Consider the following 25,719-nt stretch of genomic DNA (forward strand, 5'->3'; position numbering starts at 1 on the left):
TTTGTTGTTTTTTGCGATTAAACAGCTTTTTCGTAAACTCTTTAAAAGCGGAAATCATTTTTGGACGCATTAAATATGTATGTTATCCACATGGTAATTCGCACATTTGGTGCCAAATCTGATAGATTGAATAATTGACGAATACATAGTTGGACCACATGTAGTTTAACCGGTTGATCATTGAATATGTTGGGATGTTAAGGAAAAATAAAGAAACCTTAAATAAGTACCGTAATGCAATGTCATAGCTCAATACTTTCACGTTCAGTTCAATTAAGCCGTTATATCGAGTACGAGCTTTAGAACCCATATTGAATTTCATCTAAATTAGATAATTACTACCGGAAATCCGAAGTAACCGAGACGGATTCGAATTTTTATTCGACCAAGGATTCCTGAAGGTAATTTTTTAACCTATGTATATCTATAACCAAGAGCATTAGTAACGAAGTCCGACGTATAAAACCGTCTCTACGAGGTTCGGGTCTACGTAACCAACGAACACGGATTTTTATCCGGCAAATGACTACCCAATCTGCAGCATTCCTTAAAATTATTTGGGGACAACAACAACAACACAACTAATTAACCGAAATTTTGCAAAACCGGTACAAGGATATCCGGAACTAGACTCAGGTCTAAGTAACCAAAACGAGCTAGAGTTTTTAAACGGCAAAGGACTGTCATCCTTGCAGCATTCCTTCAAATTACCTACAACTACAACAACAAATTAACCGAAATTTCGCAAGATCGGTAACACGGTCATCCAGAGCTAGATTCGGGTCAACGTAACCAAAACTAACCCGGATTTTTAACTGGCAACGGATTGTCAACTCTGTAGCATGCTTCAAATTATTTTGGGAACGTTTTCAACAACCAGTAATTAATTGAAATTTTTGAATTGAAAGATCGATATCCGAACATTCGGAAAAAAATTCAGGTAACCAAAGGAACCTGGGTTTTAAACTGGCAAAGGATTGGCTACTAATCAGCATTCCTTAAAACTATTTGGGAAATGACACTACAACTGCAACAACAAGTTAGCCGATTTGCAAGATCGATATTCGACATCCGAAACAACAACAATTCCAAGACCGTTATCCGATTTTTTTGGAATATCTGGAGCGCTAATGTGATAATATTTCGTATGCAAATATTCTGTGCTTTAGCAAACGCAAAATAACTCAATTCCGAAAATTCGAAGTTATAAGAACAAACATTATTTGTTAATAAAAATGTAAATTCTACATTCTCACATCATTCCGAAACCTATTATATTAAGCGTCAACAAATGCATATTTAGCGTATATTTTTCACCATCATCGTAATAATACAGACAATAATAATATTTAGACAAGTCGAATAACAACTTCCTTTTCAAATTACATTACTTTTTTCACTAACTGTTGCGTCAAATCACATAAGTAATCAGCAAAACAAAAACGAGTAAATTCACAAATATGCATTAACTTTAATTGAATTTAATTCCATAAATATCTACCAATGTACATATGTACATAGTACACATACCAAACGACGGCAAGACTGTAAGCTAATAAAATAAAAAAAACGATGATAAACAACAAGTTACGTACGCGCACAACTATACACATTCACATTTCGCTGTGGGAAATGACTGGGAATTCTATAAGCAACTTATGACACATATAAATTTATGCACTTCTACACACACACATAGGCATACTATATATGCCGTTATTGATAATAAGAAAAAAAACAAAAGTGAAAAAAACAGCAGACCTAAACTTAAACCGCGTCTGGAAAATGCAATACAAAACAAAATGCAACAAAATCAAGTTCTAGGTCAGTGTGGCGATAAACACAGCGAAAATGTGTGATTCGAAAAGTAAAAATATTGTAAATTAAAAATAGTGTTGCGTAATCCAAAAACTGATATATAAAATGCGTTAAATGCACTCATTGAATAATAAAACACATTGACACTCCAACTAACCTTGATACTATGAAAGGAAAACTTACAGTAATGAAATATTTTTTTTCTTTTTGTTTTCAAAATCAACTAACTGACATTATATGCATTAAAAATCATAAAAACAATTTAATATAATTTAAAAAACTTATATAATCATGAATTAACGCAAGCACAGCAATAATTTATAACTGCATTACATAAATAATAAATTAGCAACGGTTAATTTAAATTATCAATCGTTTGTAAATCGTTTTTAAAATCAACACGGTATTTTCAAAAAATCAACTTCATTCACAAGTTTTAACTTTAACCCTACCCCACAACACAGTTGACGCTTAATTAGTTGGACATAAATTTTTTGAATGTTTAAATTAAGTAAATGTATGCATATATGCCTTGGTACAAATTTGTTAATGCATACATTTGTATATAATGAATAGCAAGTAAATTACAATACGAAATACATTGTACTTTATGAGCTAACAGTACGTTTTGCCATCTCATTTATGACACAGCACTTATTTATTTATGTTAATTTATAAAATTTCCAGTTAACGGTGAAACGAAGCAAATTATTATTATTACACATGACATATGAGCCTCCTAGAATTTAATTGTTATTGAATTATTTACAAAATTTTAAACAATTTAATTATTCTTATAATTCCTTTCACTTTATTTCCTTTTTTCAGGTTTGTAATCTTTTTATAAATAATATCATTATTTACTTTTTTGATATTAATAATATTTATTCAAAATTCTCTCCTTTTTCTTTAATTTTACTTCAACTAATTTAATTTTATTATTTGCGTAATTTTTTTGATTAATTTAATTACAAAATTGTTATACCTATGTGTGTATATTTTTCACTTATTTGCACTTTTATTAATTAAAGGCATTTGATTTATAGCTTTTTATTTAAATTTTTAATTATATTATAATATATTTATTTAATTACTATTTTTAAATGTTTTTTTTTTTTTATTTTTATTTTAGTTTAATTGAAATAATTATGAATTATATATTTTATTCGTATATCGTATTTCGTATTATATATTTACTATTTGTTTCATTATATTTTAAATTATTTTTCACATATATTAATTTAGTAACTATTTTTATAGGCACCCAATTTTTTCAATGCTTTTATTTTTAGTAATGCTTTATGAACAATTACATGTAAAATTTATTATCAACAGCAAACTTTTTGTGTTTTTATTTTATTTTAATTTATTTTATATAATTAAAAAATTATAATTATATTATTAATAAAATAATTTAACCTTTATCATATGATACATTTTTAATAATTCTTCTGACCTTTAAAGTTTTTAAAGTTTTTTTTTATTATTTTTTGTGGTGTTTTACTATTAGTACACTTGTTTTTATATTGATTTATTCGTCATTAGAGACTAATTTTAAAGAAGTCTGTCTGTCTAAGCCTAACACTTTTTTGAAAAGAATTTCTTGATTAACACCCTTTGCCACACAGCAAAGGCTTTCACACTGAAAAATGTCGTAGAAATCACTTCTTATTCAAACTAAACTTTGTGGTTTCTGCCACTGATTTCAATTACTGACCAAGTTCCGCTTAAAGCACAGCAAGCACAACGTCTATGAGGTTGGGTCAATGTTTTTGTTTACACATTCAGGAACAATGACGACATCGAAAGTGGCGCGATATAGTGCGATGACAAAGCGCGCACAGAAATACACGTCATCAATGCGCCGAACAGCTGCTACTGCAGTGGTTCAAATTTCAAAATATATGCAAACATATATATGTACATATGTACATGTACAAAGGTATAAACATTTACGACATTTTTCAAGTGCAATAATTGAAAAGCATAGAATTAAATACGCTTGCGTCAGTTTGACGTGTCAAAATAAGAAAAATGCTTGAAACGTGTTCAAAGTTCAAGTGAATTTTGAACACATTACAAAGACGTTGCGATTGAACAAATGGCAATTGCAAGTGTATTATTTATGTATGTACATATATGCACTTGTATATAAGTTTAAAGGTACTCATGCATGTGTATCATGACTCATACTATGTAAATAAACAAAAACAAATCACAAGTTTAAAAGTGATTGTGAAAAGCAAAACTCTGTTTACTACACTTCACCAAATCACTTTCTTCACTTTATTATTGTTGCTTTTACTGCGTCGTTATTTTCTTTCTTTACATTAAAATACATACGCTTACTCTCATAACAATTTAAAATTTGTTAGACTGAATTTTGTGGTTAGACAATAAACACAGCGAGTGCAAAATCTTACTCCTTAACCCGCCATAGCCAACAGCTGACAAACAAATCTACTACAGCCTCACACGCTGTACCAGTTGCGTTTTTGAAAAGTCGTATGATTATGTGTCAAAGTCCGAGAAATGGCAAATGAACAAAACAAAAATAATAGCAGAATAAAATAAGAACACGTATATATGTATGTATGTATGTAAGTATATACAGTATTGTGGGCGAACGTATACAATTGTGTTTATGTAGGACTGCGCGCTTATACAATTGTAATTGGGGGCGGCCGGTTGACTCGTTGAAAATTATTCATACTCGTTTTCCGTTCGTTGATTTGTGTGTACTCGAGTGTATGAAGTACACGTACATAGGTATGTAAGCGGAGGGTTGAGGTCGTTGCTTGTGGCGGCTGCTGCGAATGTGACCATGAGCAAAGCTCAATCGTCATTGTAAAGGTGTGTGCGAGTATGTGTGCGTGTGGAAATTACAATTGTCACAAAGTTCACTACGTAGATATTGACAGCAGATTTTCTTGCAGCAGATTTAACAAATATGTATAAAATTAATTATGAATTATAAAAAAATTACACCAGTTAAATTAGTGATAACAAAATAATGAAAGCTAAAGTCGATAAATGTCATCGAGTTTGAATAGAATTACGTATTATTAGTGTCATAACAAATTAATTTCGCCGGTTGTAAAAATATTGAATGCAAAACTTTGTATTCTTATATTTTTAGTATTATAATTGAATAAATTAATTGGAATACACTTTCTTTGCATATATGTATAATAAATTGCTGTATTTACATTTGCCATATACCAATACATATGTACACATTTATTCAATTTGCAAATGAATTTTAATTGTCCGTGTTTATTGAAAATTATAAATGCAAATTATAATGTGCTTGAAATAGCAGTGATCTTTCAATTTTGTCCCACACAAAACGAGAAGGGGTTACATGTAGTATATACATATGTACATAAATATATTTTTTGTTTTAATTAAAAACAAACAAGCTGGATTGCTACTTGATTACATACTTTTGTGTATATTTTTTATATAAAGTTGACTAGTTTTCCTCGTTTCTTTTGTAACACAAAAACACTAATAAGAAAATTCGCAAATGGAGGTGATAATGAAAGCGGCTTTGTTGCTGGCAAAAGAAGGTCAAGAAATAAAAGCCAGCATGCATTAAAGCCACGTTTGGAGAATGTAAATTCGACGAGGACAAAATAAATGAAATGATAAAGCATATAAGCTTAAATTTTACATATAATAAACAACAAAAATTGTTAAGAAAATTCAGCTTGAGACTACGAAAATTATACAAAAACAAAGTTGACAAAAATAACCAAATAACTAAGAGTTACAAATATATATGTATGTGAATACAAACGCACAAACTTATGTCTAATTAAAATGAAAATAATCACAAAGCAAAATGAGAACAAATTCTAAAAATAAGTCAGTTTAAATTCAACGCTAGAAAATGATCGCTACACCAAAGATTTGGAGGCCCGTTCACGTTATTGCGAGCTAGCAATGACGACAACAACATAAATACGAATAAACAATTGGTAATAGAAAATAGCTAAAACGCCAAAAAACCGGCATACAGCCTGCCTACCTGCCATACCGCCCGCACGCCTAAAATACGGCAAGTATCTATGTTTTTCGTCTGTACACTAGCAATGAAACAAAAGAAAACCCAGACTATGCGCGCAACAAACAACTAAAAAAAATTGTGTAAAATACCAGACAGACATACAAACTGACTGAGTCGCCACATGTGTACAACTAAACTCGTGCACCGTCGATGGCAATGACAGGAAAACCACGCTATTATACACGCTGAAAATCGTATGAGATTGAGGAGAAATGCTGTTCAACTTTGCCGCGCTGCAAGATATTCCCCTTAACAGTTGCAATTGCAGTTGCTTTGGGCCACTTCGCCGCAGCACACACCCCTTTCAAGGCAATGGCGAAGAAGAATACATGGAAAAAGCGCAACGAAAATGTGGTAAGAGTTGAGTAGATTGAAATACAAAAAGAGAGCCAAAACAAAATGTGGTATATGTATGAATGTATGGATGTGGTACTTGCGCGCAAATTGTGGCATCAATGCAGCATGCAACAGCGTATAATTATATACATACATATATACATATGTATTGGAAAGCAATGGAATGGAAAGCCAACTGATGACTGGCATGGAAAAATAGATTTCTCTAAAAAAAAAACGAATGCATGTGGTAATGCATTTGATTTTCAGCCAACAGTCGCGCAGAAAAGTATGCAACATATAGTAAATAATAATATGGAATGATATCTATTGTAAATTCGATAATCTCATATACTAATTCAAAAATTTTGCGTAATTCCTAAAAAAATATTGAAAAATATAAAAAAAAAAATGGAAAAATAAAAAAAATTAAAAAAAAATATATAGAAAAATAAAAAAAATATAGAAAAATATAAAAAAAATTAAATAAAAAAAAAAATAAAAAAAAAATTGAAAAATAAAAAAAAAATTTAAATATACAAAAATATTGAAAAATTGAAAAACAAAAATAAAATATTAAAAAATATTCTAATCTAAACACCAATTTATATGTGTTAATTTATACACCAACTCTTTGAATGTGATTTACTTTCAAACCATACTGTACATAGACATTTACTAATGGACTTTGTTGGCCTGAAGGTCGATTTCACCCTCGCTTGTATGTAGCAGAAATTGTTATTATATTACTTAATACTTATATTTCACTAAGAGTAAAAATATCAAGCACGAACTGACAATTAAGTATCAACACACTTTTTAGTACAAGCTTGTAAATTGATAAACAAATTTATTAAACATAACAAAATGGCGATACAATCATTTATGCATACATATGCTAAACAGATGTGTTAAATGAATGCGCATAAACGTCACAAAAGTTAGATTTAATGACAATCATTGACATAAATAATCAACGATCATTAGAATGCAATCATTTGCAATAAAATCGATGTTTGTGCACAATAAAAATCGAAGAAATCAAAGAAAATAACAATAAATCGAAAATAAATAGAATATGCAATTTGCATTGTTTTTGTTTAGTACTTTTCTACACTTTTGTGACTGAGTTTTATAATTTTATAAATTAAACTAAATCCCTTGAACTAATATTTTTTATAACTGTTAAAAATTACTAATTTTTTTTTACCTAATAAAAAGGATATGTAATATTAGCTGTCAGTGTTGATAAAACCATTTTAAATAATTTAAACAAATTGAGAATGTTGTAATTTATGAGCTATTACTAAATGCCAAAACGCAATAAAAAATAAAAATAGCAACACATTAGAAAGTTACATGCTGAGAAAACTGCAATAAATTTTAATTACTGATTGTGGCTACATGTACACAAACAAATAATGTAGAATTGAATACACAATTACATGCTCGAATCGCGATTTGTTATTGCGCCATTGAAAAATAACTGCTCGCCAATAAAATAATAGTAAATTTCAGCGTATGTAAATTATTAATACCCACTGTGATCTTACAATAAAAGCAAGACAATTTTAAATTAAAAAAAAATAAATAAATAAGTGCAGAGAAAGTTCAGCATGTAATTTGACGATATGCATAAACTTGTTTCGATTTAAAACAAAGCAAACAAATTAAAGCGACACACAGCTGTGTTTAAACATATGGTATATGTATGTAAATATGATTGTATTAAATAAAACGCATATTTAACGTAAATAAAACAATAATACGTTGACCTTTGAAAATACCGGTTGTGTATTCACACAAAATGAAAGTCGAATTCTCGCACAACATGTCAATTAAAATGTAAACAAACGTATAACAATCAGGTGACAGCAATCGATAATTGTAAATAGCCGATCGCTAAGACATAAATTTATCAATGTTGTTTATGCGTTTTAGAAATAAAATTAAATATAAAATATCGAATTGTTTATAGAAAAAAATAATGTACATCTATATGTATGCATGTATGACGTACAATAAAAATGCAAAGAATTGAGTTCCGCACCAATTTCAAACACAATAAATATACATATAAGTATGTAATGTACAAATATATGTATGTACCTCATATGCACATAAAGTTAAAAGGCTGTTTGTCTGGAATCTCATATAGTAATTTGTATGTACGTGTGTATGTCTCGCACAAACAAAAAAATTCGCATTTGTACATAAACAAAATAATAATGAGTGCAAGAACCAAAAAGAATATATGAAGGCCATATCAGCGCACCACGATAGGAGTGTATTGTTGCAAAAAGGCGGCGAAAAACTTACAAAATAAGAAAGAGGAGAAATGATTAGGTGTCAGTTGCTCACATGCGTACATGTGTTTATTTACTGACATACTAGGGTGTGTAGTTTTGAGACTGTTTTTTTTTTTTTTTGTTTAAATGGAATGCAAAATTTTTTTCATTTTGGAATTTGTTAGAGTTCTAAACAACTTTTTAAAACACTACAACCACAAAAAAAATTACACTTCTATTGTACTAGAAAACTGCAAAAACACAATTTGCCATAAACCGGTGTAAATATAAAGTCTTAATATATTTTACTACCATTTAACACTTTGCTTCAACACAAAAGTAATAATAATTATTATTTAAATATTACAAACGGTTATTTTAGTTAATAATGTACCTGTGCTAATCGGCATTAACTGCTGTAGATACGTTGTTTTGTTAGCGTAACGTAGTGCGGCACCATTAATATATTTATGTATGTAGTTTTGTTGTTGCCGACACGCACATGTTGTATTTATATATATTTTTTATAAGCAATGTTGTTGTTGCGGCGAATAAGTAATTTGTGTCGGTTTGCAGTTATTGGATGATAGAAGGGCAGCAAAAAAAAAAAAGAATAAAGGGGAAATCTTTAATATAGACAACAATGCATTTCAACTGAATTAAGCAAATATAAAAAATATATACGTAAAAGAAAATTAATTAATTGTTATTTAATTATTAAATCCTGCAATGACTTTTCATTCCTTAATTTCTATATGGCGTAAAAGTACACATCATACTATTTTTTATGCACACGGTCGGCGTATACACACACGCCCAAAATGAAATAAAAGAAACACTGCACCGTTATGTAAATTAGCACATATTTCATGCACACAATTTTGAAAATACAATGCGTCATAGAATCTTTAGATGCAGCCATACAGTGTTACACATTTAGTGCAAATTACTCGAATGCACTTTTTCACACACCCGCACACCTACAACTTCGTTGCACTGCAATGCTATTTAAGACCCCCCGCTTTTTTCAGCCCATAAATATTTATTTATCGTAAAATTTTAGCTCAATACAGTGCAAATTTCACTAATTATTAAAAAACGAAAAAAAACAGTAGCCTCGCATCCGTCAATTGGTCACACCACGTTTCCATTTTGAGTCTCCATTTGCCTATAAGGCGTGCTCATTGCAATGCCATTAGGCCTTTCTATTACTTACTCGACAATCACACACGTACACGTACTAATTAACTGCGTTGCGTTCACTTGAACTAATCGCTAAATAAAATCTTTAATTTATTATATTCACACAAAAACTAAATAATAGTAAACGTTTAGTGCACACCCGTTTTTTGTATTTTCTTATTAATTATTTTTCAAATTTTATTGCAACGTTGTAAACAGTGAACACTCTCAGCCACGTTAGTTTTACTTCTGAATCAGTTTATTTGCTGTTTCGTATGAAATGTGGCGTAGATGAAATCGCCGTCAACGCTATCGCCGCGCTTTCCCCTTACAGCGACGTTTTAAATTTGCTACTCTCTCTCCAGCCGTGAGAAAAACAAAAACAATAATGTGTTGTTCTTGTTTATACGCTACTGCTGTTGCTGCTGCTCGCGCTCACTTTCTCCTTTGTTGTTTGTATATTGGCTTCGTAAAATTTTTTTGATTGCATACATTTATTACCTTTGGCTGTCGCCGGTGGCTCTCTCGCGGGCACGTCCAACGTCATCATTGCGAGTCACCGCCACACAGCCAAAAACATATCAACACACACACACTTAAATTGGTACACCCGTTGTTTATGCCCACCTTTTGTTATAACGGCGAGTTATTATTCGTTGATTTTGCTTTAATATTAACTGTATACAAATTAAAAACAATTTTAAACACCTTTTAATCTGTAAATCACTCAGTAAGATTTGCGCAAGCGTTATGTTGCACAGCTGAATTGAGCGGTTTTTAAAACGTTTAACGACTCCAGTTCATTTCGTGCTGCCAGACTGTGGCGAATTGTGTTTTAAGATAATTAATAACTACATTTAGCATGTTTAATGCAGCATTACACATAGTAAAACCACAAAGTTTTTAACTAAAAATTTAATTAATTAATTAATTAATATTAATTATTGCTAAATTAAGCAACTCCAATATAAAATTTAAAGCCTTAAAGGTTTTCATTTCCGTGGCAACTTTAGTTAACAGTTGACTCAATTGAGTGTGACTGGCGCTCAGCGAAAATATTTTCGGTGTGTGCGTGCAACAACAATAAATAATTTTTTATATATGTTTACTGTCATCTTGGGAAGTGGCGTGATTCTGGTGTAAATAGAGCGCATGCTCATTGATGGGCTGAACGAGATAGCAGATAATAGTAGAAAATATCTCAACAGTTGCCGTATCTCAATAACAAAAAAAACTTATCCAGTTGACAGTTGCTGCTTGGAGCGAAAAGTAACAACACAATTTTGCATTTTCTTATTTTTGCCGTACTGGCAACTTTTGCCAGGAGTTAAGGCGTTATTTTTGAAATTGGAACTGTTTTGATGTATGGGACTCAAAAATTATTTATGTAGTTAGCTTTCAATTATCGACGATACTTGCTATTTTTCGTTATCTCCGTTCTTTTTATGAGTATCCTTCTACAAGTTGCCGCATTTGGCTATTCGAACCCACGTACAAATCGATGAAGCATAAGAGCATTACCACGACAGCGGGTTCTATGTTACCGGAATTGACTCGGGTTTTTTACGGCCAAGAACTGTTATTTGAACGTCTGAATTCTCTTTTGAACGTATCTAGAAAAGTATGATACCAACAACAACAAACATAGGAGAAAGATCAACTCTGTGAGGTTCCGCAATTACCTGGATAGGTTAGGTCAGGTTCGAGTGGCTGATCTCCTGTGTCACAAGAGAACTCAATTGCCGCAAACCCCTCAAAATGGATACCCAAGTCACTCATGTAACGTCAAAGCTGGTACTTCTAAGTTTGTCCTGCCAAGATATTTCAGCCGCAGTATAGTGAAAGCTAAACAATGAAGAAAGTCTTTCCATGTTCAATCTCCCCTTCTTCCATGCAACTTTGGCAACTTGCGTCCGTCAGGATATTTAGCCTCACGGCATGTAACCCCATCGTGCAGTGTCCAGTAATGAGTCCTATCATCACGCCCAGCTTAACTTTACTACGAGCAAACAGCCAGTGGATCTCCGGCGATCCATCTTAGGCCAGATTGATCTCGCAGTCACAAAGGTACGAATGGATGTCCAACGCCTACCGTGTTCATTCCACAACAGATCCAGTGCGGGGAGGCATGTGGATAGTGGGGCACTAGCTTATTCTCACTCCGATGAGATTTCAGCTTGGGTGCCCTTACACGCGAGCTCATCGGCTTTGGATTATTCAGCGATACCGGATGAGTATTATATTAAAAGTGGAAGCTACTGATAGAGAGTAAGCACTCCTTGATCCGTTAGCGAGCACATGTTCAGGATTGCCACTCTACTGTCCAAGTGAATGCTCACCTCCCTCACAAAGGTAGCATATCTGAGTAATCTATCACATGCTGCCTTTGGATAGCCACCTCCGTTTGAAAAACGCTGCAGTAATCTGGCACGTGAAAAAGGTTGCCGCGCCTTTTCTCCATCGCCACATTTCTTTTATAGAAATGCGAACAGAGGAGCCGCGCGGATTAGGCTCCGCAACACAGTAATCCAGATTACAAGAGATGTAGTCCAAGTGGTCGAGAATTTCACCTTTCCTACATGTTTAAGCCAATATCTTCTCAGCGAGGGGGTGAGGACGTCCTACGATTTTGTATTTCCTCGTAATTAACACCAATTCAATTTTACCAGAATTAACGGCTAAACCGCTTCTGTGCGCCCAATTGGCAATCACCCGCAGATATCCTCCGGTTAGTTCATAAATGGTGTTCAGAAAATTTTCTTTAACCATAAGGGCAACATCATCTGCATAGGCTATCACATGTCAGCCACTTTAGTAGGTCGTTCCAAAGCAAGGGGAAGAGAACGCCTCCGGAATTTGAGGTTCGATTCGATCGCGAAACTCGTCGAGAGCTTTGGCAACCGCCTCTGATCGCACATTGTTAACGGCACCCTATTCCTTATGAAAAAGGGCACCCGCAATTAACCGAGTTGTCACGAGAGTCACGTGATTTACAAGTCATAACGCATGCGTATTAGCATAGAATGGATAAAAAAGGATAACTATTTCTTTATTATACACAAAATAATATTTTAAATGTATGCATTTATTATATACGTAGTAAATTAGCTGTGTCTCTAATTTTTCAAATTTAATAAATCTTATATGATATTTTCACACTTCATGACTTACATAACTGTGAAAAAAAGGAAAGAAAATTTGTAATTTCTAGAAATTACTTTAAATACATACATACATTAAATGTTACTGTAAGTCCATTATATACATATAATTTTGCAGTATGGTATAGTTTAATTGCAGGCGATTTTCATGAACATGTTGCTTGTTATAGGCTATAGACCATATTGGTAGTAATTTAGCGACTATAACTAAATATTGTTATATACGAGTATATAGTACATATTTAATTGTATATAACTTACACAAAGACAAATTATATGCCGAGTAATGAGCAAATAAAATTTTTACCACCAGTTGGCAAAATATTGAATAGTTATGCAATTAAGAAACTTAGAAAGTAGATACGCAAAACTCATTATTTGAAAACTTAAGCTATTTAGTTAAACATACTCTTTACGATACTTCCCATACAACATTCCTTTGCGTCCAAATAGTAGTATTGGTAATTTTGTATTAAACTTATATATAATTGTTGTTGTTTTTCTTCATTACTATTGCTATTAATTATTGTAAAAAATATATATATTATATTTAATTGCCACCAACAAAATCATCATCGGATTTCTCACGTTTAATTTCGGTATTTTCATGCCCATCCGGCAGTATACACTCATCCTGCAGCGCACTATTACAATCACTATTCTGTGTTATCACAATAACTTTGGCCGCTGCGGTGGCGCGTGTCATACGCTTCGGCGCATTTGAAGAAATGGTGACAGCCGAACGTGTTGTAATCGTTTCGGAGATGTTCTTTTCAGCCAAACTACTGCTGCTTGCGGTCAAATGTGGATTACGCGTCAATGTGGGCAAGCGGCGCGCAGTTGGTGGTGTTGCTGTTGCCGTTGTGGATGATGTGGACAGAGAATTGAGTTTTTGTGGAATCTGTAATTTTTTTTTTTTTTTGAAAAATTAAAGATAAAAATTAAAGATTATTTACTTGAAAGCTATTGATGTTTATTATAAAGTAATAAAAAAATATTAATGAAAAAAATATATATTATAATAATAATAAATTATACTCCTGTGGTTGACTAAACTGCAATTTAACTACGACTTTGGTTGGTCCTGTTATAGCATTTATAATTAACAAGTAAGGAATGGCAAAGTTCGGGTGAAACCGAACATTTTATACTCTCGCAATTTATTGATATATTTTTATTAAGATAACACACAATTTGAACCATATATTCTTTATTGGTTCCCAATATATATATTATAAAGTGAACGGAATCAGATGGAATTCAAAATTCTAGGCGTGTATGTAAACCGATTTCACACATTGTTCATGGGAAACATCAGGATCTCAAAAAAGCATTACGTACCGATTTTCATTGAAATCGGTCGAGCAGTTTCTGAGCCCAACTTTGTTCATGGGAAACATCAGGATCTCAAAAAAGCATTACGTACCGATTTTCATTGAAATCGGTCGAGCAGTTTCTGAGCACAGCTTTCGTCTGCCATTTCTTCTGTAAAATTTAGTGTTTCTGATGTTTTTCATTAGCGAGTTAACGCACTTTTAACAATTTTCAACATAACTTTTGAATGGGTGGTGGACGTGGTTATTATCCGATTTCAGAAATTATTCTAGAGAGTTAGATTAATATAGCTTTAGTAGTTTACGAGGCACTTTTCAAAAAAAAATTACATCCCTTCCTTGTGCGATCATTTGTACAAAATTTTACTTTCATAGCCATTTTGTGGCCGTGGCAGTGGTACAGAGAACATGTGTACCAAGTTTTATCAAGATATCTTAATTTTTACTCAAATTATCGCCGTTACATCCAAATTTTCTATAATTAAGCCACCTTTTGGAACACGTTTCAACCGTTGGGATCTCCAAACGTGGCAATGGTTTTGAATGCTAGTTTTGATTGGGAGACAATTTGAAACAACTTAAAAACCGTTTAGAAATTTCAGACAATGCAAATTTTAGGTTAGGTTTGTCGTTGAAATATCACAATTGAATCAAATGTTAATAAAAATGTAAATTCATATTTTTTCTCATGCTTCATCATAATTTGGTTTATTTGTTTAATAGTTACAAATTTCAGTAGCTAATTTGAAGACTACTGCAATAAATTATTAATAAAATTATAAAAAAGTGGCCTACATCTAGGCGTTTAGTTATGTACACTTGGTCAATTTTTTACTTTCTGATTTGACGACTACTGAAATATATAAAAAAAAACTTGGAAAACTGGCCTACATTTAGGCGCACTCGGCTAATTTCAATAAAAATCAACTTCGTGGCAAATATTTAAGAAAAGTGGCCTACATTTAGGCGTTTATGTATGTACACTTAGCCAATTTCAAAAATTCATGGTAAATATTTTAGTCTATTTTTGATTTGAAGAATACTGCAACAAATTATAAAAAATGGAAAAAGTTGCCTACATTTAGGAGCATATGTATATACACACAGTCAGTTGTGTGAAAATCAACTGCGTAGCCAATATTTTAGCCGAATTTCACTAGCTCACCTGACGTATGGTCACATCTCGCCCCATGCGTGGTGTACCACGCCGCGCTATTGTCTTACCACCATCATTATGTGGAGTGCTACTGCTGCTAGTCGCTGTTGCAATTGGAGTAGATGTCTGCATTGGCGTCTTGGTATAAAAAATTCTTGGTGAATCTTGTGTCGACTTCAATGATGCAAAAACACCGCTTGACGTGCTCGTTGCATTTGGCAACGACGAATTCGCCGTGCCCGTTATCGAGGTCGACATTATGCTGGAACGTGTAGATATAGTTGATTTGTTCATGGGCATTGGTGAAGCGGCCAGTTGGTAACCCAATAAGCTATTGTCTTTATCCAAAACGGCAACTTGATTTTTCGAACTTTGCGTATTATGTTTCTGCACTTGCTGTTGAATTGTTGTGGTGCGTACCACTGTATTGGTAGTTTGTGTTGTTATTGCTTTTGATACGGATTGTATTGCAGGCGTTGCCGACTTCGCTGTATTCGCCGCACTGGTTTGTGGCAATTTACTAATTTGTGCCGCATATTCGTCAATCAAACGCACCGCACAGTCAACATCTTTGGGTGTTAGCGTTGTTGAATTGATGATGCCATCGATAATCGTTTGCCGATCGGAAAATGAGAGCATTGCAATGCGATAATAGTATTTTTTCAGACGTGCATCGAACTGACGTACGCTGGTGCGCAACACAGAACGCTGATAATCTGATACATTGGCTAATTGCGATGTGGGTGAAGTGCCTTGTGTGGCCAATGTGGCGGTAGATGACGCTGGCATCATTTTCGGCGTAATGATCGTGGTCGAGGGCAAATGTTTTTGCAATGCCGTCATGGTTGGTGTTAGCGTAGTGGTCGTGGGCTTGCTGACCGCCACAGTTGATTGTGGTGGCACCACTGTTGGTACCGATGTTTGCGATACATTCGGAGCACCAATTACACTCGGCACAGACGCATGATTTGCGGCAGCATTCGAAGCATCAGCTGTAATCTTCTCCACCTTTTGGCGTATGGACGCCGGTATAACATTCTTGTTGGCCTCCAAATCGGCACGCGTTATAAGTTTCGTTGTCATCACGATATAAGCGGGTAGCTCGCGTACACCAGCCTGCACTTGCGCGTGTATACGCGTCGGATCGATGGCCGGCATTGGACCATCCAGATTGGGACAACAGTAATCGAGCAATACACAGCCGTGATTACGATTATACTTGGCTGGATGTAAGAAGGTATACAGACGCGTGCCATTCGTGTCTAACTGCGTAGGCGTCAGACCGTAATAACCGCTTGCATCACTTGTAGGTGGCGTCTGATTGAGCGCCGAATTGGTGGCGGCTGCTATAGCGAGTGTACGTGAAGCCAACGAATTTGTGGTGGACGCATTGTCTACACTCGCGGCCGGCGTAATTGCTGTAGGTGCATGACTTGGGTGTTTCGGCAATGTATGCTCATCGGGTAGCTCTTCTTTAGGCACTACAGGTGTAAATGGTAATTGTGTATCTTTGCTAGGTATACTACTACTACTGCTGGCGGCGGTAATTGTTGAACTGCTGCTGCTGATACTGCTGTTGGTTGGCTTGACAGTCGTTTGAGAGCGAAGTGTGCTGATGATGTCCGAACTGCTTGTCGTGCTTGCACGCTTCTCATGCACAGCTTCCGGTGCTGCTGTTGTAGACATTTGTTGTTGTTGTGCACGTAAACTGTTGCTCGTCTGTGGTGTTGTTACAGTTTTCATTGGTGTTAATAGAGAAAGCTCTTCGTTGCTGCCAAATTGCTCCTGATCTGCAGCTGCAGCTTGGGTTGCATCAGCTTGTTTGTCTTGAGCTAGATTGTGGTATATATAGAAAATAACAGTGTTAAAAAGTATGAAATACAATAAATTTGTTTAAATTAATCTTCGAATATATTAACTAGTTTAGTTTTTTTTTTAATTCTGGGATACTCCATACCAAAAACCAACTTTCTATTTTATGTTTCTTTTTTTACTTACATTTTTTTGGTGATTTATCCTGTACGCTGGTTGGCACCTTAGTTAAAGTTGGCATAGCTATCGGCGTAGATTTCACCGTAACGTTGCTTTCTGTTGCCGCAATAACATTTGGACGCGCCGTTAGAGTAGGCAATAGTGGTGCGCCTGTTGTTGTTGTTGCTGTAAGCGGGGTGACCACGCTTCTCTTCGGTAGCGCAAGTGGATCTTTTTGTGGACTACGTTTTTGCAATGGCTCCGTAGATTTCGCAACGCTTTTTAATGTTATATTTGCAGTAGGCTGCGTAGTTGTGACGGTCTGCTCAATAGCTGTAAAAAATAGAAAATTTTACAGTTATATTAATTTCACACACGTAAAGTTTAAGTTGAGGCCCTGGGAATTTTGGGAAAATATACAAGTTAAAGTAATGCAAACTAACCTTGCTCCCTAAGCTTATTTGAATTCAAATTTTTGAAATATGCCGCCACAGTGGAACGATTTATGCGTACACGCAATTTACGCAAGTTCACTTTAGTGCCAAGGCGTTGTATCCCTGCCTGGTGCTGTGTGCTGTGCAGACTCGCTCTGCCATCGGCTGGTGTTGGTGTGCGATTGTTGAAACGCGTTGGTGTCGCGCGTGGCATTCTTTGCGGCAGTGAGGGGCGTTTAAAATGTGCACCGGCTGGTGTGCTGGTAGGTGTAACTACTTTTTCAATGCGCCCATGCTTGGCAGCGGGTGGCGTTTGTTTTGCCAATACGTCTGCAACACTTCCCGGATTTCCTTTATTTGGCGTAAACGCCGCCTCCCGCTTTCTTTTAGCCGCATCACGTAAATTCGCTTTCTTCTTTGCGTCTTTACTCACGCTCGCCACAGCCGCTGCTGGCGTTTGTACTGCTGTGGGCACGCTTGGTTTCTGCTTAGCCGAAGTACTTGCATCACTGGCGCTTGTATTGGCGCGTTTCAGTTCGGGCGTTGTGGTTGTCCGTATTTTATCCATGCGTATGGCACTTTCATCTGGCTCAAAAAGCACCTCTTCACCACCCTCTTCGCCGGTACTTTTCTTCTGTTGCTCTAACCACTCTTTGAAGGTGATTACCTTGGAACCGGGTGATTTTGTTGGTGATTTGTTTGCGCTTTTATCAGTATTCGCTGCGTTTTTGACGACAGTCGTATTGGGCACAACGATCTTCCTATCCTTCAGCGACAAAGTTGTGGTTTCCAATGGCTTCCCTGCAACGCCTTTATGATAAAGTTGTTGTTGATGGCTTTGTTTTGCTGTTAACTTATGTGTTGTTTCAGTCGGTTTGCTGACGTCAGGACGTAATGACTTACGTTTTGACGTGGCATTTTTGTTTTTCGTCTCTTCAACTTTACCCTCTTTACGCTCCTCACTTACATTCAACGTATCATAGCCATCGATGGCTTGCAGGCGTTTGAAGCGTTTCACAGGCAATTGCAATGGATCAGCAGCATCGCCTTCTGCCGTTGGCGCATGCGCATGTGTAGTTTTTGCTACTGTCGTTAATGTACTGGCTGGCTGTTTAACTGCGCTTTTATGCGTTGCACTGACTGGTTTTTGTTGTGTTTCGTCGGGCTTCTTGACTGCTTGTGCACTTTCTGGCTCAGTACGACGCTTCTTATTCGCATCTGTTATTTTTGTAGTTCCCCCCGGTGGCAATTTTTCAAGTTCCTGCTTACGTTTTACTTCTGCTGTTTCAGCTTTAGTAGCACCTGGGCTGGCGTTCACTGATTTTTTAGACGTATTTAAATTAAGGCCGGTTGCCGATTTCTTGACTTCGGCGACGGTGCTTTGTTTTGATGCCGCATTCTCCTGCCCGCTCTTAGTACCTCCTTTCATATCTTTTGTGTCAATTAATTTAGCATGCATCTCTTGTGCACGTTGACCCACAGCCGCCGCATCGGGTTCGCACTCGCTGGTGTTCACGTCATCATTGTGCATGCGTGCTGTTACGTATAAAAAAGTAATTAATTGAAATTTATAAAAACAACAAGTAAGGAAACTCTAAGTTCCAGTGCAACCGAACATTTTATACTCTCGCAATTTATTGATGTAATTTTTTTTTTACATAACACACAAAATATACGCATAAATTCGGCATAAAGTTTAATAGAATAACGAAAATCAGCATATATAGTATATGAGGGCTGAGGTAATTCCTGAACCGATTTCACTCATTTTCACCACCAAGGTACACTATAATTTTGCTAAGATATCTCACATATTAACCGATATATATATATAGAGAACAGCGGAAGCTAAATAATCCGAATAGAAGGTATATGGAAGCTAGGTTATGACCCGATTTTAACTATTTTTGGTACAGAGACACGTTAATAGAAGAAAAAGATTTCCTCTGAATTACATTAAAATATCTGAGAGATTTAACTATATTTTAGGTGAATAATTGCGATACCCGGGGCCTTGAAAAATTATAGTCCAACTTCGACAATTTCTCCACAAGTAAAGCCACAGATAATATACAGTATTTGTGTAAAGTTTTATTCCGTCATCTTCATCAGTTATTATAAAGTGAAGGAATCGGATGGAATTCAAAATTGAGTTATATGGGAAATAGTCGTGGTAGCGAACCGGTTTCGCCCATTTTTTATCCGTGTCATCATAGTGTCAAGAAAATATTATGAAACGAATTTCATAGAAATTCGTCGAGTAATTTCGGAGATATGATATTTAAACCATAAGTGGGCGGAGCCACGCCCTTAAAAATTTTGTATACTAATTCCAGTGCAGCACTTCTTTACCATCTTCATAATTTAATTTTAAGGTTTCTATTGTTTTTCATTACTGACTTGAAGCATTTTTAGTAGTTGTCAACATAACCTTTGTATGGGATGTAAGCGTGGTTATAATCCGATTTCCCCCATTTCGGGAATGTATAAAGAAATGCCTGAATGACACGACTCTAGAAAGTTTGGTTGAAATAGCTTTAGTAGTTTACGAGATATGTACATAAAAACTGAGTAAGCGGCGGGCCACGTCCTCTTTTCCAAAAAATGTACATCCAAATATGCCCCTCCCTAGTGTGATCCTTTGTGCCAACTTTTATAACTCAATTTATGGCACTTTATATGGTTTCGGTTTTCGCCATTTTGTGGTGGTCCGATTTCGCCCATCCAAGAAACACGTGTACCAAGTTTCATCAAGATATCTCAATTTTTACTCAAGTCATAGCTTACACAGACGGATGGACGGACTGCCGGGTCACTTTGTAACTTTGTAACTCTATATCTAACTTGTTTAGTTTTTTGTCTTACAAACAACCGTTATGTGAACAAAACTATAATACTCCCTTACTCTAAGGAATACTTACAAGATTTTCGTCCTGACTCCCACTTCAACTTTTTACTCGGCGACTTCTCTTGATCTAATGGTATAAAAAAAGCAAGAAACAGTTAAAAATATACAAAACGCCAAATTATTTTTATTAACAAAAGCTTACCACTATGTTCGGCAGTTGAGTTTGGAGTGTGATCACGCATGCGCTTTCGTGTCATATTCGTCGTTGGCGTCGCTGTAGAGCTTCTGCTACTATGTGGTTGTTCTTTCGCAGATTTTTGGCTACTATTTGTTAATGCCGAACTCTGTGTATGATTTGCAGCAGCACCTTTGGAGCTTTTCTTCTGATTTTCTGTAAGAAAGAAAGAAAAGCAAAAAAAAAATTAACATTAAAAAACGGTTCCAACATAATTTTTTTTATATTTTATTAACCGTTTCTACTGCACGGCGAATGATCGGCCGCACGCGTGCGCAATGAACGACGCGTTGCGCCGCCTTCTTGTTCGTCCTCGTCGGCCGATAGCAGTTGTGGTGATTGCGCAATTATTTGGTCTGCAAAATTGCGTGGATGTTTATTACGGTGCGCTTTTGTTGTTCCGCTGTTACCACTGCCACCACTTTCACCTGCTGCTTCCTTTGCTCCTCCAACAGCATCAACATCTTTTGTTGTTGGTGTTTGTTGCGTTGTAAACTCTTGTTTATTGGATTGGTCGGCATTTTCAGCGATTTCTACTTCATTTTCAGTTTCAATAATGTCTTCATGAGTTTTGCTTGTCTGATTTTTGTTTAAAGACTCTTCGGCTTCCATAAGGTTAGCAGCCACAATTTCATCTGCACTTTTGTTTATTATTTTAGTGTTTGCGTTTACATTTATGCTTTCAAAAACTTTTTCGGTCTCGGCGGTTGCCATTGAAGTCAAGTTTACCGTTTCTTCTAATGTTCCAGCATTAGCTTGAATTTGTACTGTTTCTCCGACATCCAATGCCGCTACTTCTAACACGACATCTTCATTTAAGTTCTGATTTACAATTTCGTCAACTGTTTGAGTATCATTTTGTGTTTCTAATTTATCTGTACTATCGAGCACTTCATCTGTTTCTGTTTTTGTATTAGAGGTTTCCTCTCCAGCTTCTTTCTCTATCGCAGGGCCAGTTTGGCCTCCCATATTTTCTATATTTTCACCCTCAGCATTTGTATTTACAATTTCCATCTTTTGTTTGCTTTCAGCAATTGTTGCAGCTGTCTCCGTATCTTCACCGATGCTTACAGCAATTTCCGTTTGGTCCTCTTTTGCTTTACCTGAGATTTCGAGTTCTTTTTCCATTTCTATTTCGCCTGTTTTATCCTCTGGTTTATTTTCATTAATTTTATCTGAGTTTTCAATAATCGAATCTTCTTCCTTCGATTTCGTTTCAGTCTCAGTTTTACCCGAGCTATCGTTTGCTGGCTTCCGTTTAACTCTTTTCTCTCGTGTTTTGGAGAACCTTCCTCTTTTTCCTCTCTTGATCTTATGTGTAGCAGTGCTATCAGCAATAGCTGTTTCTTCTCCAGCTTTTTCTATGTTCTCAGTAATTGCTGTTTCTTCTTCAGTTTTCTCTGTGCTTTCAGTAGGTCCTTCTGTTTCTTCTTTAACTTTATTTTCACACTCCATATGTATGTTATCGACGCTTTCACTTACTGCCTGCGCTTCGGTTATGATGGGCTGCTCTTCTATGTGTTCTTCTTGACTTTCAGCAGTGATTTCTTCTACCATGCTATCACTCCCTTCCAAGCAACTTTTAGTGGTATCGTTTTTAGAAGACTTCACATTTAATTCTGTGTTTAGATTTTGTTCCGCAGTTCTGTCATTGGCTGTTTCGATATCCATTGAAGTTGCTGCGTTTAATTGCTTTGTTGCGCCAGCACCACATTCTGCTTCTTTTTTATCATTCGCTTCACTGTCTGATAGTTCCTTGTTATCTTTAGCAGATTTGGTTGTTCGTGTATATTTGTCATTTTTCCATTTCATCTTTCGGTAATCGGGAGATTTTTCTTCAGATTTTGTCTTTGGCTCTTGAGCTTTTTCTAAACTTTCTTCCTTCGTTTTATCTGAAGGATCTTCCGAAATGTTTGCTGTTTTTGTTTCAGGTTTTCTATTTTTCGTGTCTTTTTTTATTCTCTCTGTAGACTTGTCATATGCTGCATCACTCTTTGATTTCTCTGAAGTTTTGGCTTCTTTTGAATCACTGCATGATTTGTCATCCTTTGAAACATTTCTGGACTTTTCTGTGGACATTTCATGTTTCGAATCTATCTTTGCTTTTTCTGAGGTTTTCTCTTTTGAATCATTATCTTCTTTTACCTCCGATTTTTCATGTTTCGAATCTATCTTTGCTTTTTCTGAGGTTTTCTCTTTTGAATCATTATCTTCTTTTACCTCCGATTTTTCACCTTTTGATTCCTTCTTTGCTCTCTCTGTAGACTTTTCATATCTTGAAGCATGCGATGTTTTTGTCTCCTTTGAACTATACTTTGTCTTCTGTACAGATTCTCCTATTTCTTTCTTAAATTTATCCACACTTCTTTCTTCTTTTGAGCCCATTTTAGTTTTGTTCTCAGATTTTTCTTCTTTCGAGACATTCCTTGTTGTATCCGTAGACTGTTTCGAATCTTTCTTTGATTTTTCAGGAGAATTGCCATCGTTTGAATCCTTTCTTGCTTTCTCTGCAGACTCTTTGGAAAAACTCTTTGAATGTTCTTCTTTTGAATCACACTTTGTTTTATACTCAGATTTTCCTCTTGAATCCTTTTTTGCTGACTCTCTTTTCTTTTCATATTTTGAATCAGTGATCGACTTTTCCTCTTTCGAAATTTGCTTTGCTGAGTCAGAAGACCCTTTTGAATCAGTCTTTGATTTTTCTGTAGTTCTTTCTTCTTTTGAATCCCTCTTTGCTCTATCTTCAGACCTTTCATATTTCGTATCTCTTTTTGACCTTTCTGTAGACTTTTCACTCCTTGAATATCTCTTTGCATCATCTGAAGATTTTTCAAATATTGAATCTTTAATTACAGATTTGTCATGTCTCGAAGCATGTTCCGATTTGTGCTCAGGTTTCACAGATTTCGAATGTTCCTTCGATTTTTCTGCAAATTTTTCGTTAGTTCGATCCCGTCTGCTTTTACTTCTAGATCTTTCATATCTAGAATGCCCTCTTGATCTATCGCCAGATTTTTCATCTCTCCTAGATGAATCAGTTTTATCATTTTTTATATCTTCTTTGGCTTTCTCCGTTGTATTTGCGAATTTTAAATCTTTATTTGTCTCCTCTGTAGACTTTTCAACACCAGCATCTTTCACTTGCCTAACTGAAGGCGTTGTTTCTTTCAATCCACCTTTTCTTGTGGCTTGTTCTTTGATGTCTATTGTTGTTTTATCTACACTTATGTGAGCTGCCGTTTCACTCTTTTTTAAATCATTTAACACTTCACTTTTTGCTTCTGTATTTATTTTACGTAATAGTTTTTCATTTAGAACTTTTGATAAGTCTGTCTTTTTCAATGAAACCACCAGGCCACGCACTCTTTTATCCAGTCTGGGTGTCACTTGTTCATTTACTTGCAATTGTTCATGGACCTTGCTTTTTTCTAAGTGGATTTTCCCTGCATCTGCTTCCTTGGTACTTTCAGTATCAGCGACTTCATTTTTTTCAGCACCAGTTTGCGGTTTTTCCACCCTATCAGCTGCCGTGTTTCGATTTGTTTGCACTTTTCTACCACGTGGCGTTTGAGATCGTTCGTTGTGTTCATTTCTGCTATCAGACCGTAAAGCATCTTCCTTTCTATCATGCCTAGACTTCCTTTGCGTTTGCGACTTTGTGTTATCTGTCTCCACAACCTTATTGCTATCATCAACTTTTCGTGTATTACTTTTGTTTCTGCTGGATGGTGGTCTCTTTTCCATTTCCTTTATATTGTCTTCATGGACATCTTCATCAAACTTGTCAACTTTAGTTATAACCGATGAATCTATCTTTGTATCCGTTATTTCTGTATCATCTTCAGTTCTATCTACAGTTGTGACATAAACTTTAGACTCAACTTCCACTGTTTCACATTTCTCAGTTGGAGCATGATTCTGAGTTGTACTTTCGGTAAGTTTAGCAATAATTGGTGTCCGCGAACGCCTTAGGCTAAGGCGTTGCTTATCCGCTCCACGTTTTTTCTTCATAGCTTCCACTGTAAAAACATCCTCTTCTTCTTGAAGTTCTTGAAGCGCCTTGACATTTTTGGAGCTGGTCGCACAGTCTTCCTCATGCTCATTTCGTTGATTTACACTCCCTACCGCACTTTCAAATTTATTTTCACACTTTTGGTTTTGTTCAGTCTCCTCAGTTTTTGTTGTTGTATCGTCATCTGTTATGTTACATTGTTTTTCATGATTCTCCAACAGTAAATCAACATTTGTTTTCTCTTCAGTTTTGGAATCGAAATTTACTTGCTCGGCAAGAGCTTTTGTACCAGTATTTTCAATTTCACTCTCGAGATCTTTGTTATTAACACTTTCTACAACTGTTTTGATCTTACTATCGCTCTTCGTTTCATCTGCGAGCTTTTCCTGAACATTATTTGAATTATCCGCTTCTTTACTCTCATTTATTTCCCCAACACCTTCAGAGAGATTTATAGTATTAATAGTATTCTCTACTGCATCCTCGGAAACTGCTACCACTTCTGCCGGCACATTGTCTTTGCTTTCTTTGAGTTCATCTGGCGCGCTCTCCGTGTTTATATTCAAGTCTTCCATTGTTTCAACAACCTGCTCACTTACGACATCCATTTGATGCACAGAGTCATCAATATTTTCTGTAGCTTTTACAATGTGCTCATCTTTTTCCGTACCTTCCAGCATTGCCAAAGCTTCCGTATTATTAACAGTTGTAACGCTAATCGCTTCGTTAGTGGTATTATCATTTCTTTCTTTAAACGTTTTTTCCCCTTCTTTATTGTCCAAATTATTTTTTTCTTTATCAACGACTTCCTCCACAATTTCTCCCATATCAATATCGATTTCCATTGTTTCAACAGTGGATGGCTCTGCGGA

The 25,719-nt window shown here is 35.4% G+C and overlaps 1 protein-coding gene across 15 annotated transcripts in view; it reads right to left on the reverse strand.

Annotated features, from left to right (window-relative positions):
* LOC105210724 (fatty acid CoA ligase Acsl3) overlaps positions 1-25,719 on the reverse strand; it is a 50,351-nt gene that overhangs the window by 21,908 nt on the left and 2,724 nt on the right. For 2 of the 15 annotated variants that reach the window (XM_054233001.1, XM_029039289.2), the window contains exons 9-16: positions 21,072-25,712; positions 20,803-20,991; positions 20,674-20,727; positions 17,762-19,288; positions 17,346-17,651; positions 15,357-17,179; positions 10,324-13,758; positions 8,909-8,930 (exon numbers count right to left, since the gene is read on the reverse strand). In XM_054233001.1, coding sequence (XP_054088976.1) covers positions 13,408-13,758; positions 15,357-17,179; positions 17,346-17,651; positions 17,762-19,288; positions 20,674-20,727; positions 20,803-20,991; positions 21,072-25,712 — 8,891 coding nt within the window. In that variant the 3' untranslated portion in view covers positions 8,909-8,930; positions 10,324-13,407. Of the gene's footprint in view, positions 1-8,908; positions 8,931-9,730; positions 9,949-10,323; positions 13,759-15,356; positions 17,180-17,345; positions 17,652-17,761; positions 19,289-20,673; positions 20,728-20,802; positions 20,992-21,071; positions 25,713-25,719 lie in introns of those variants that run through there. The other 13 variants (XM_029039305.2, XM_029039300.2, XM_029039303.2 and 10 more) reach the window with 10 other exon arrangements.

This window comes from Zeugodacus cucurbitae, chromosome 6, assembly GCF_028554725.1.
Source record: "Zeugodacus cucurbitae isolate PBARC_wt_2022May chromosome 6, idZeuCucr1.2, whole genome shotgun sequence".
Taxonomy (NCBI): Eukaryota; Metazoa; Arthropoda; class Insecta; order Diptera; family Tephritidae; genus Zeugodacus; species Zeugodacus cucurbitae.